We start from the raw sequence: 13954 nt of genomic DNA, 5'->3' as shown, positions 1-13954 counted from the left end.
AAGCATAACACTTGTAAAAGGTGCTAACATTATTTTTACCCCAAAAGGGAATGCTGGTTGATTTATTAAGTTATGCACTGTAAGATGTTAAATATATTTTGAGCATTAAATTTCTCCTTTCAAGTCAGTGCACATAAGAAGAGAACCCTCACGGAGACTAGTGCTTCTGGGGCTGAATTTAACACTATTTAAAGAAAGAAAACCTTAGCTAGGGGACATAACTGTTAACATGGTGATTTGTAAAGCCTTAGATTTCTAATAGGGTCTGACTGTTTCAAGGAAAACATATTTTGTTTCTAGGTAACATTTCAAGTTGGATTATGGACAAATGCTACAAAATTGATCTGTAATGGGAAATACTGTAATGTCACAAAGCATTATTTATATGCTTAATGTGACCAAAAGCATTAATTGCTAGGAGCCAAAACCTGTCCAAGCAAAACATGAACACACATTTCGTACCTCTTGTCTCTTACCATAGGTTCTTGAATGAATTCGAGTGTAATAAAAAAATGTAGTTAGAAAATCAGCAACACCTGAAGGTTTTCTTCACCTGCGTGGATTATTGTAGTTGTTTCTTGTTAGCAAAGGCATGAATCCTGTCTGCTCAGAATTGCCCAGCAAACAATAGCAACGTGGCTACTTGTTAGCCGCCCAGCGAAAACATCTTGCGGAGTTAAGTGGTGGGATGGCTGACTGAATGTTTTTAAAAGTCTTTCTAGATTGATTCTGCCACCTTTGTAATAAAATCTGGCTTCCTCCCAAGTATATGCAACTACGATTTGGCTCTCTCTGGAGTCTTAAAACAAGTTTATAATACTAGAATTTCCCACTAAAAACCAATGAGCACTGTAATGTTCACTGCTTTGGCTCACGCTGAAGTATTAAAAACTTGGGCAGTGGGAAGACTGTGTCATCAGTACTTAAACTCCTGCGATTTACATGAACTTGGAGCTCTCTGCTCAGAATCCATCTGCACTCTCAATTTGGGTCAGTTCCAGAGTCCGAGGCTGGCTCAATGCACCCTAGGAATGAGGCATCCCACCATCCCGTGTGTTTTCAGTACCTCTGTCATTTTTCTCATATAAAACAGAAAATATGGGTGCCTGGGTGGCTCAGTTGGTTAAGCGTCAGACTCTTGACTTTGGCTCAGGTCATGATCTCCGGGTTGTGAGATCGAGCCCTGCCTGGGGCTCCATGCTCAGTGGGGCGTCTGCTTGAGGATTCTCTCTCTCCCTCTTCCTCTGCCTCTGCCTCTTCTACTACTCATGCTCTCTCTCTCTCTCTTTCAAGTAAATAAATAAATCTTTAAAAAAATAAAATAAAATAGAAAACTGTGCAATTCACCACTGAGGCACAGGAAAGAACATGAATGTAAGACTTGGTTACTTTCCTATCTTGGAGATGCTTGTGTAGCGAGAGCACATAGCATTTCTTTTCTCACACTAAGAGCCACGTACTAGCCACTAAGCCAAGTTCTCACACACATTTCTCCTGGAACCCTCACGACAACCTGTGAGGCTGGTACTCGTAGCAAAGAGGATTAAGCTGGGCTGTGCTGTGGGAACGAACAACCTAACCACCTCAGTGGTCTAAAGAGTCCACTCTAGGCCAATTGTCCACGGCAGCCGTGGTGTGGGGGCTCAGCAGTGTGAGAGTCAAACACAGGCAAGTCAATGTGGTCACTCCTGAGAGTGCCCCATGTCAAAGAGTGTTCTGTTAGAAATGGCAGGGCCAGGATACAAATCCAGGTGTCTCTGATAGGGGACCCCACCCTCTTAATCACCCCACTATGTTGCCCCCAGTTAAAGAGCCTCTTGGTGAATCCACCGCTAATATTCCTACCATTTTAAAAACTGGTGGCCATGCATGGTGTAATTTGAAAATTCAGGATCATGGGGGTAAGATGCAGAGTTGGTGGCATGGAAAGACGGGTCCAAAGGCCTGGCTGGATTGAGTTCTAGCTCTGCTACACAGAAGTTCTGTGATCTCGGTAGGTCACCTTCCTCCTGAAAGGCCTGTTCTGATGTGGATAATAATAATAATAATAGTAATAGTAATAATAATAATAATAATAATACCCAGCTCTCAGAGTAGTCACAAAGATGCATGAGATAATGCACATGGCAAGAACCACAAGGACTGAAAAGTGACACACACAGAAAAGGAGTTTTTCCTAAGTTTTTCCTTTCTGAGCCGGTCCCATGGCTGCAGTCAGACAGGCCAGGCCTACAGACACCAGGCTGCTAGTTCATAGTCTTTCCTTCTTGTGTGATGTGTTCTCAAAAGCTCAAGATGGATCTACTACTGGAGGAAACGGACCAGATGAAATGACAAAGGACTCGCACTCAGCACTGTTTTTATCGTGGTGACAGCATTCCAAAGCTGTCTGTGTATGTGGCAGCGATTCAGAACTCAATTCAAGAGCAGATCAAAAGAGCCTCCACACTTTCAAAAAAACATCCAGAGACCCGGCTGAAAAAGGTCCCTCAGGGTCTTGTTTTCAAAAGAGGAAACTGAGGCTCAGAAAGAGTCAGCTTGTGGTTTTCCCTTTCCTCCAGACTGAGGCAGAGGTTAGACCAGACCTCCTTCCCCTACTCCGGTTGTTCACTTTAAAGCCTCAACCATCTCATCTGAAAAATGGCGACAGTAATCCCTACCTTCGAGAAGAGGAATAGGGATTGATCAAGGAAATGCCCGTAAAGCACTTCGTGAAGCCAGCAGTCAGCAAACGGTAACCATTGTCATTAGTCGGCCAAAGTAGGGTCCTCACACGGTTCGGCAGCAGATAGTGGATTTATTCGTGCTTACTTTTAGGCCTCCACCCATGGCAGGAGTGAGTGAGCGAGGCTGTGGATCAGAAAACTGTCAGAGACTTTTTTGTTGTTTTAAAGACATGAAAGAAAGGTGTTTTGTTTTAAAGTTCGTATCTTTAAAGAAGAAGAAGAAGAAGAAGAAGTCACATGGTTATCATCTGTAAGAAGCCGAGGAGATTTACTGAGTCCTATCAGATCGGTGATCCCAAACCAGGGAAGTGTGTGGCCGGGCTGCTAAGACAGTAGCCATAAAGGTGTATGTAGAGAGCCCCCCCCCCCCCCACCCAGGTGACTGAGAGACGGACTCGCCAGCTGGATGACTCCAGACCGATTGCTTCTACGCTGCAAACCTCCTTTTCCTCTTCTGAAAAAGGCAGAAAGAGCAGAACCTGTGCCGCCGGGTGGTGGAGAGGGCTCAGGGAGACGCTGGGTATAAAGCTCTCTGCCCCTAGCCTAACTTCAACCGTGGAGCCAGAGGACTCTGTCCTAAAAGCTTTTAAGGAACTGACAGTCATTTTAAGGGTTAAAAGATATGCCACAGAATCTAAAGAAATCGTTTAGAAAATCATCTGAATTTTATTTTCTGACAGGTGAAAGGCCACATACAGATGACTCACACGGAAGCTGGGCTCATTAGCCTCCGAAGGCCCTTCCTGAAGTCTTCCGGAAGGCCCGTTGGCTTGCTGGTGGCTGGATTCACAAAGACATGGACTGAAGACCCGGTGGTACAGGCTGAAGAGTCAAAATGGGCCAGCTTGGGGTGGCCAAAGAAAAAGCCATCACTGAGGTCCCAGTGATTTACAGAAGGCAGCTCCTTGGTGTCCTTAGGTGGGAACAGAGCCAGGCGGTAATGTACGCTGGAGTGACCCACTTTCTCCACGGCCAAAGCAGCCACTGGGACCTGAGGAAAGCTGATGGGTGTATGGAAGGTACACTGATTGGTCACCATGAACCCCACCATGGGGGACTTCAGCAAGCTGGTTCTCAGGCCACAGTATCTAGAAGGTTGAATCACAATGCTTATTCCAGGGCCCTATGACCCTCTCTCCCAGCCCAAGGATATGTGTTTCAGAGTAAAGGGCTCTAGCCTCAAAGGACCACCACTCACTAGCTGTTACCCAGGCAAGTTAGTTCACCTCCCTGGACCTCAATTTACACAACAGAATGTTCATAACTGTAATACCTGCTCCGTGGACTAGCAGTGAGAATCAGTGGTGCATGTCATTTAACACAGTATCATGTGCTACGTGAACAGTTCCTGGACATAGTAAGTGCTCATTAAACATGAGCTATTACTAGCATTATCATTTCCATCTTATCCTCGCTTCTTATTGTGAAGAGCCAGGACCTTTTGTGTTAAACTGAAAGCGAAAACTCACTTCCTACATAGACGGTTACCGTGTCTCATCTCTATTAGATTATAATCTCTTTAAAGGGCAGTGGCTGTGTCTTGTTTATTTTTTAAGTTGGATGACTAGAAATGAGGTTGCACTTGAGATACATTGGGAGGTTGAACAGGATCAGAAATAAAAGCATAATGCTGAATTACAGTCTCCTCCCCCAACTACCACCGAAGAGGCCCACTTACAACCCTAAACGTTTTCACCGCACTGTCTTATTGTCTTCTTTTCTTGAGAAAATTAACACTGAATGTGAGAATTCACTGTAAGGGAACAATCAGGGGTTGTATAAAGGCTCGACTGCGAAGTCCTTCACCGAATCACTGTTCACGGAAACAGGCTACCAGACTCCACCCAGGGAGGGCACGGTGAGTACCTGTTGCCAGCCGCCCTGGGCACCTGTTGATGTTGCCCATGGTGACATTAGATAACGTTCATTTGCTGACATGGAAAGCTGTTCAGTGAGAAAGATCAGATTATAGAACAGTATGTACCATTTGATCTCATTTGTCGTATAAGACCTATTGGTATGTACTTATTGCCTAGAAAAAACTTAGGATAGACTCCAGAATGTTTTCAGTAGTCATCTAGCAGTAGAGTTTCTGGCTAATTTTTTCCCTCTTTTTGCTTGTATGAATTTTCCAGAATGAACATGATTTGCCTTTGAAATAAGAAAAAAATGTTATTTTAAAAGATGTCTGAATATGAATTTTATTTTTTAAAAAAGCCCTGGAGTGATGAGCAGCCTGGAAAAGCAAAACTCCTTCTGCCCATTAGGCTCCCAGCCCTGGCTGCCCTCGCTGCAGAGGCTTCCCCAGGAACACCGGGGAGGGAGAAAAGAAACATGGAAAGAAAAGCCTTGCCCTCCAGCGTGACTCCAAGATCCAGTGAGATATAATTCTTGCGTTTTCATTCCCATGCTTCTTTGTTGCTCTTGCTTTCCTATTTCTCTGCCACCAGTTTTCTCCTTCTTTTAGGACACTGACAGTAAAGAAATAATGCCTCCTCCCAGGGGAAGAGCAGTATTTCATGGGCTCCCTGTATCTCCGAGCCCAGCCACCAAACCTTTAAATAACTGAAAAGCACAGGTACTTTGAAGCAATGTCCTCTATGGGCACCCAGTCACCAGGGCTGAGCTCGGTGCTTTACATTTTCTATTCCATCTTCCAAACAACCCTGCAAGGCAGGTCCCATTGTCCCCATCTTACAGGAAAGACAGTCAAGTAGAGAGGCTAAATAAATCTCCCCAAGGCCTGTGCGCAGTAATTAGTCACTCGGGCCCAAACGTCATGCTCTTGAAGGCCAATGTTCACACTTTCTCTTCCATTTTGGTTTACTAGATGGCGAAGCCAAAATCTCCATTTTAGTCTAGTGGATAAACTGCATTTTAAGTCTTTCTATGACTGTAAGAATTACATTTTCTTTAAGTGTTGCAAGTCAGGTTTATCATGTTTGGACCACAGACCTCCTGTTGGGAAGTTCATAATCCAATCTGATTTCACTGGTGGTAACAACAGGGTACTTGGTGTGAGATGTATCTATTGTTTCCTCTTTTTTTTCAATTTTAATTTTTATCAGGCTTTATGTACATGTACATACTCTAAAATGTCAAGTCATGGCTCAAGGCTTGTTACCAAAAAATAAAAATAAAAAATAAAAAAAAATAGAAGTTCTCTGACTGGTTCTGCTATGGGCTATAGTCTAGGTCAAGAAGTTCTTAGAATGACCTCCACGGCACACCTACTCTTTGTTAGATACTGAGGACACAGCCCCGAATAAGAGAATTCCTGCTCTCACGAGTGTTCAACTTTAGGAGACTGGAGTTGGGCGTGGGAGTGGTCAGCTCTCGTCCTCCCTTAGGCAAGAAGGACGCGCTACTTGTGTTCCTTTCTGGTTCCCCCTTCCATGCTTTCCTCTTTCTTTTTTCTCCCTTTCCTCAGCAAACTCTGTGCACTACTCTGTTCCCAGCATGTGCCAGGCCTGGAGGAGAGAGCAGGGAACGAGCCAGACCATGACTTCCTGCCCTCGTGGGGCCTGCTGTGTAGTGAGTGCGGTGCCAGGGAAGGCAGAGGGGCTCCGCGAGCTCAGAGCAGGGGGCCTGACTTGTTCTCGATATCAGGGAAGACTTTCTGAGGAAGTGACAGCTAAGTGGGACATGAAGAAAAATGTAGCAACTATTCAAGTGAAGAGTAAGGGCAACAGTCCTCCAGGAGGAGGAAAGGCACATTGTGAGGGCCCAGAGGCCAGAGACAGGAGTAGGCACATCCCAGAGATAACACAAGTCCCAGATGGCTAGAACACAGAAAGCCAGAGGAGGCTGGGGAGGAGGCAGAAGCCCACCTGGGGAGGATCTTGCAAGGGAATCCAACCTGGGCCAACAGGAAGCCAATAAATGGTGCACGCAGGGCAGAGGCAAGATCCAGTTTGTTTAATGAGCACTGTGGCTTTGAACCGAGCAATGGGTTAGACTGAAACAATAATGTCTGCAGGAGAATATCCGCCAACTACCACGGTCCTGGCAAAGACAATGGTGGTGTGGGCCAGGATGGTGGTGGAGAAATGGAGAAAACGGAATGGAACAAAAAGAGATTTTGCACAAGGTCTGACGACAAGTCCCATCCAGGGAGACGAAAGGGCCCAGGATGGCTCCCAGCCTTAGGCACGTTCTGGTGATTTCATCTGTGGAAAGAGGAAACGTGGAGAGGCTGGGGGTGAAGGTGAGGAAAAGTGCTGGGCTCTGTTTTGAATACTGTAGGTGGAGCTGAGGTGCCCACAAGATCCCGAGAGGAGGTGCACAGCTGGGATAATAACATCACTCATGTTTACTCTGCCCCGCACCAGGGGCCGCGTCTTCCATTAAGTACACAGCTAAAGTCTGTCTCCCAGAGGCACGTGGCTATATGGGCCTGACGCTCAGAAAGAGGTTGGGGCTGGAGACGGAAGCTGAGACGCCGCATTAAATCTAAAATCGGGGTCTAGGCAGGGAATGTAAAGCACTGACGCTGGACGGGTGTAACACACTCGGGCGTGGTGGGCCCATGGTGAGCCAGAAAGTAAATACCCAGTCTGACCCCACACCGACACAGGCTTTAAAAAAAAAATACTGGACAGACTAAATAAAACTCATGGGTGGCTAGCCCAGGTTTGTCTTTCCGGCCCCAGTTTGTGACCTCTGGGAGAGAGGATAATTAAGCCACGGGAGAGGGAGGGGTTGCCTGGAAGAGAAAGTAGAAGGGGCTGAACTCACACATGAAAAACTGGCTTTGAGTAAGCTCCCGATTGGTGATTTCTTAGGGTGCAGCAAGCAACTGATAAAAGTGTCTAATTCTGATGCTACCTGATCACTGTGTGAGGCAAATGCCTACCATCTGTGCTTTCTTATCGCCGACTGGGCAAACTTTAGAACACGGGGATGTCAGGGAAGACCCCTTGTGTTCATCTAGTACAGGGGCTCTCCGACACTGGTGTGGATCAGAGTCTCCTAGGGAACCTGGGAAACATCCAGATCCCCAGCATCCTCCCAGACCCCCGATTCAGTCTGCAAGGAGGGGCCCGGCATCCTGATTCTGACATGCTTCTGGTGATTCTGATGCACACACCTAGCACAGCAGTGGCTTCTCTAGGCCCACCGCTTTGGATAAGGAAACAGCTCAGAGAGATGAAGTAAGCCGCTCACCTGCACACTGCTAGAAAGGAACATGGTCTGCCTACACTCAACTGGTCACTCCAGCTCTTTCAGCTGGGTCCATTAACCCTTCACACCCAGACTAAGTTCCAGCCCAGGGTTGGGGACCGATGGGTCTCTGGTATATTCATGGCTCAGGATCAGACCAGCCACACTCATGTTCCTACCCTGACTGTACCCAACTCCAACAGCTGGATTCAGTCTTACCTCATTCCCCTCTTCCTAAGCTCCTGCCTCCTTCCTTGAGTCCATAACTAGGTTCTACCTTGACCCCTGTGCCGAAGCCCTGCATTGGTATCTCCCCAGGTTCTGGTGCTTCTGGGTCTGTGTCAGAAGGTTTGCTGCCATCTGAGGTCTGGAGAGAAGCATCTTTCAGATGATAGGAGGCCAGTGAGCATATGGCCAGGCACACCTTTCAAAGGGATGAGGCTATTTTTGTCACTCAATATAAATAGCAGAATCGACCTTAGCTTGTGGTCAGTTACCTGGAATGCCAGAGCAGGATTCTGGCAAAGAGTCTATCCCACACTCCTGAAACTCGGAATAAGCACAAGCTTGGCAGCATGACCTCATGACCATGCCAAGTCCTCCAGGAGCATCACGTGGGCAGCTGAAGGGGGTGTCAACTCTTGGGAATCTGTACAAGGAGGCCCCTGCCTGGGTGGCGTTGGGAGGTTCTCTGGTTACAAAGAGAAATACAGACATTCAGAAATGTAGACTTAGGAGAAAATACCTTACATGTATGAAACTTACACTTAGGAATGCACTGTGTGTCTTTCTAGAAGTAATCTGTCTTCAGTCGAGCCTATTTGGATATTGCCTCTACAGGACGATTTCGGACTGGGGCTAATTAAAATTAATTGGAAGCAAGTCCCAGTGTCAGCCATGCCCCCCGACGGAGCCTGCACGTAGAAAACTGGGTAAAAGCTAACTAACATCATGAGACCGGGGTTGGAATTGTGTGGCCCTGCCGCTATGTCAGTGAGTCACTCAATGTTCCAGAGCCTCGGTTTTTTTCTCATCTCTAAAACAGAGATGAACACTCAGAACCCAGTCCTGAGTGAACTGTTATGAAAATTAAATAAGGCAATGCATATTTTATATGTCTTGGCTGGTTTCTGGAACGTAAAGTTTTTTGTTATTGCTGCTTGTTTCATTTTTGAACCTTTGTGAACAGTTTTGGCCTCTAAGGGTGGAGACTTACATTCGTCTTTGGGCCAAACTTTTCCTTTATTTTGGGAAGACTCCTTGTGTAAGGTTCCTGGTAACCAGACGGAGTGTGGACACTGGCGATCTTCCAGGGGGACTATCGAGAAAGGCCCCTGCATCGTTGCTTCCAGTGGTTTCAGGACAGGGGACATGAGAACCAAACAAGCAGCAAAAAGGAAAGCACAGGCTGGATGAGGCCTGGTGGCTGCTACAATTTAGGGACTTCGAGGAAGAGCCAAAGGATGTTTCGAAGGGGAGAGAGGATGGGTCCAGCAACTTAGTCAGAATAAGTTTGAGCCGATGTAATTTGCATAGTAAATACTAGAACTGAACTAATGTTTACCGCATTGTTATAACAGACAGGAATTTACTCGAGAGGCACAAAGTCTTGCCTGATCCTTTTAGGCAAGGATGCAAGCACACCCGTTTGTGGGGCTAATTCTCCTCAAAGGAAACTGGTAAATCAATCCAGACTTCATTGTGAGTTTTTCCAGCTTACGCACACCTCTGGGTTCGGTGCTGGAGATAGGGCAGTGATAGGTTTTCTTCTCCAGCAGAGCTTACACTTCATCAAAGAGGTGCAATCACGAATATGTGGATACAACCTGAAGGTAGGCGTTCAGCAGAAGAGGGATGTGGTTGTATGAGAGGCTGTGACAAAGGAGTCTCCCCCAGATGGAAGCGGGTGGGAGCTCAGAGCTTCTAAGGAACCGAAGGGAGGCCAGTGAGGCCCCGTGGTGGGACCACAGGGCTGGCCGGGAGCATGGTGGCAGGTGACGTGGGAGAGAAAGGTCGGGTGGGCCCGATCGTGCACAAACTGGACTTTAGCCCTAACGGAGTGAGGGGCCACTGTGGAGCTTTGGAAGGGAAGCAGAGTCATGATCACGTTGGCATTTCAAGCGTAGCCCTCTAGGGAACGGGCTGGTGAAGGCACGAGTGGACAAAGAAGCACCAGTCAGGGCACAAGAGTATGAGGACAGCCGGGCCGGGTGGCAGCAGGGAGGTGAGAAGTCGCGTCTCCAGAGGTGTTCAGGGAGGGGCTCAAAGGACCAAAACCTGGGCCTTCCTGGGTGATCGGCTTCCGCCTCTCACAAAGGTTGGTGTTTGATGGTAACAGCACCTACAGCAAGAGCAGGGCCTCCCCCCAACTACCTTCTAGTCTTTGGAGCTATTTTCCCACTTTCTAGCCAAGTATAATTTTAGAGCCATGTTTTCCAAGTACTTCAAGAAGAATATTATTCCAAACCTATAGGAAATGACCATGCAAATAAATTCATCTGCAAACTTTTAAGCTGTTCTGTTCCCCAAAGGGATGAAAGGGATATTTTGAACAGGCATGACCTGAAGAATACTGAGTTTTTCCTGGGGTTAGTTTTAGCTAAAATATTGGCTTTATTTTAAAGGACAAATGATAACAAGAAAAAAGCAACAAGAAAGATTCCTTAGAACGAAGGTCCAGGAAGACATGAGCCTGAACAAATATCTAAGCAAGCCTTTACCCCATGCCATGTTTATCTTGTCACTTGGCAATATAAAAAAAAAATAATAAAAATGATATTTCTAAACCAGGTTGCCTGTCTCCAACTATAAGAAGCCTGATGTAATGAGCTGGCGGTAGCTCACATTAGGAAAATGCCCAGACCCAGTGGGCTGTAGATTATCACCACTGCAATTTCCACAGCGTATGCACTGGGTCCCCAAACTGAGCAAAAGTAATGACAATCATCTACTGTCAGAGCAGAACAATTTCTCCACAACAGTGTTCTCGCAGGAAGTTCATTCTGGTAAATCAGTGTCAAAATGACAAGAAAATCCAATGTGTCTCAAGAGGTACAATACATAACAAGCAAAAATCTCCAAATCTGTGTTCAGAAACTGAACGTTAAAGGGTCTGATGAAAAAATCAAGACAAGAAAATGAAGGAAGTGTAACAAATCCATTAAAACATTTTGAATAAAAATAAGAAGACCGTGACATTATGCTCAATTAACAGGAAAACACAGTCTTAAAGGGTAAATGTGGTAGATGATGATTTGATTTTTTTCGGACATCCAGAAGCCAAATCAACCATTAGAGATGACTCCGCAAGACAGACTAGGGTAGAGAGAAACTTTTAACCTACATCCTAACGATGATACAACTGTCGGGCTTTTTGTCTTTGCTGGAGTGGCTGTTGGAGGGAGAGATTCCAAAGAAGGCATCTCTGAAAAGCGACTGCTCCATCTTCCAAGCCTGCAGGCCAGGGATGCAGTGATCACTGCTGCACCTGCTGAGAGCAGATCAGAGTAGAAAGAGAAGGAGATGGGTGGTACTTCCCACGCGCACAGCACTCAGTGAGGGCCCTAACATCCAGCATCTTGCAACTAGTTAGAGAAAACTGCAGGAGACCGGGAGGGCAAGCAACCTCCCTTAAATCCACTAGGTAGCAGGAAACACTGAGAACACGTGGAGAGCAATCTAGAATACCAAATATGCCAGAAATGACTCCCTGAGGGCTCTATCTTGAGAAGGCAGAGCTGCAGGAGACAGAGGGTGGAGGATACAGAGTTTTTCTTTTTTAATTACCACAGGGTGATGTTGGAAGTTGACAGAATGTCGAGCTTCTGCCCGGAAAGAGGTTACCGAAGAAGGCAAGTGCCCCAGCTTAGGGGGCCCCTATCGTCCAAGCACGTGCATGGCTTTAAAGCTTTATTTGTCATTTGTTTCTTCACAATATTTAATAATTACTTCTATGACACAATTAATGCATGTGCAGTGTAGAAAAATAGAAAACATAGATAAACACAAAGAAGAACAGTTAAATTGCTCTTTATTTCCTAACTCAGCAATGACCAGAATTGACATTTTGGTGCACATCTTTCCAGACTGTTCTTTAGAACAGGAGATTTTTGTTTTGTTTTGAATAAAACCAAGATTGTACTGCAAATTGCTCTCTTCATTAAATTATATATCATGAACTTGTTTTCAAGTAAATTTCTTTTTTTTTAAAGATTTTATTTATTTATTTGAGAGAGAGAATGAGAGAGAGAGAGCACATGAGAGGAGGGAGGGTCAGAGGGAGAAGCAGACTCCCTGCTGAGCAGGGAGCCCGATGCGGGACTTGATCCCGGGACTCCAGGATCATGACCTGAGCCGAAGGCAGTCACTTAACCAACTGAGCCACCCAGGCGCCCTCCAAGTAAATTTCTTATCATTATTTTTAATCACGGCCACATATGACCTTGTATGGATATAATATTTATTCAATCAATCCCCAGGCAATTTAAAAAACTTTTTTTGTCTTGAAATACTTTCAAACTTTTTTTTTTTAAGATTTACCTATTTGTTTATTTTGAGAGAGAGAGAGCAGGAGCAGGGGTAGGGGCAGAGGGAGATGGAGAAGCAGACTCCCTGCTGAGCAGAGAGCCCGAAGTGGGGCTCGATCCCAGGACCCTTGGATCATGACCTGAGCTGAAGGCAGATGCTTAACCGACTGAGCCACCCAGGTGCCCCGAAATACTTTCAAACTTAATGAAAAGTTTGCAAGAATAGTACAAAGGATGCCTGCATATCTTTTATACAGACTCATCCCTCTGTAACACTTTGCCACAAGTGCTTTATCATTAATTCATATTACTTGTGAACTACTTGAGAGTAGGTTGTACATACGTATCATGGCACCTTCCCCCAAAACACACAGCTCAGTGTGTATTTCCTAAAAACAAGGAGAGTCTCTACCATAACCACAGTACAGTTATCACACTCAGGAAAAGGAATACATTTTATCTAATCTATAGGTTACATTCCAAGTTTGCCAGCTTCCCTATAAGGTGCTTTATTAAAAAAAAAAAAAAGAAGAAGAAGAAGAAGAAGAAGATGACAGAGAAGAAATAAACTTCTTTCTTTCTGGTGCACGACCTGATCCAGGCTCATGTATGACATTTAGTTGTCATCCTTTAACAACAGGCCTTACCTTTTATGACACTGATATTTTCTGAAGACTACAGCACAGTTATTGCTTAATTGGGGTCTCTCTGGTGACTCCTCAGGGTTGGACTGGGGTTTGCATTTTTGCTGGAATGCTGCGTAAGTGCTGATGGGCCCTTCCCAGGTATCACATCCCCAGGCCCATGGTGTCCATTTGCCTTTGATGAGTGATGTTAATTTTGACCCCTTGATTAAGGCATTTATTGTCCAGTTTTTCTACTGTATAGTTTTTTCCCCTTGTCTATTTTTTTTCATGGTGAAATATACACAACACAAAATTTATCATGTTAGCCATTTTTAAGTATAGTTCAGTGGCAGTAAATATATTCACATTCTTGTATACATACTCTGTAGGGTTTTTTTAAAAGATTATTTATTCAAGAGAGAGAGAATGCGGGTGCACGCACACATGTGAGTGGGGAGAGGGGCAGAGGGAGAGAGAGAGAGAATCTCAAGCAGACTCCCCGCTGAGCACAGAGCCTGACATGGGGCTCAATCTCACAACCCTGAGATCATAACTTGAGCTGAAATCAAGAGTCAGACACTTAACCAACTGAGCCACCCAGCCACCCCTCTACTCTAGTTTTAATTTTTCCTTTTAACAAGTATTTTGTGGGGAGATCCTGAGATTATCTTAGTCTCATTCTCAGATACTGTCCTTAATAACCTTTCCATCCACCTTCTACCTCCATATTTAGTATCCACCAATGATCTATGCCAAGACAAAAGAGTCAGGCCCTACATTAACTCCAGCCCTTTCCCCTTTGCCTTTCCCTCCTTCCAGAGACATGGGTGGAAAGTTTCTACAGTCACTGGCTCTGAATCTGGGTAAGGAAATGCTCACCTGGATGATTTCCAAGAGCCATTTCTGCACTGAA

The 13954-nt window shown here is 45.4% G+C and overlaps 1 protein-coding gene across 1 annotated transcript in view; it reads right to left on the bottom strand.

Annotated features, from left to right (window-relative positions):
* Nucleotides 1-3418: 3418 nt before the first annotated feature.
* The window catches only part of LOC112828965 (uncharacterized), a 178364-nt gene continuing 167828 nt past the window's right edge, over nt 3419-13954 (bottom strand). Inside the window, exon 3 of the mRNA XM_073904909.1 lies at nt 3419-3814. Coding sequence (XP_073761010.1) covers nt 3430-3814 — 385 coding nt within the window. The 3' untranslated portion in view covers nt 3419-3429. The remainder of the gene's footprint in view (nt 3815-13954) is intronic.

Source organism: Callorhinus ursinus, unplaced genomic scaffold (genome assembly GCF_003265705.2).
Source record: "Callorhinus ursinus isolate GAN/ISIS: 27379988/994484 unplaced genomic scaffold, GSC_fseal_2.0 scaffold21, whole genome shotgun sequence".
Lineage (NCBI taxonomy): Eukaryota > Metazoa > Chordata > Mammalia > Carnivora > Otariidae > Callorhinus > Callorhinus ursinus.
Note: the sequence above shows the minus strand (reverse complement) of the source record. Positions and strands in the feature narration are given on the sequence as shown.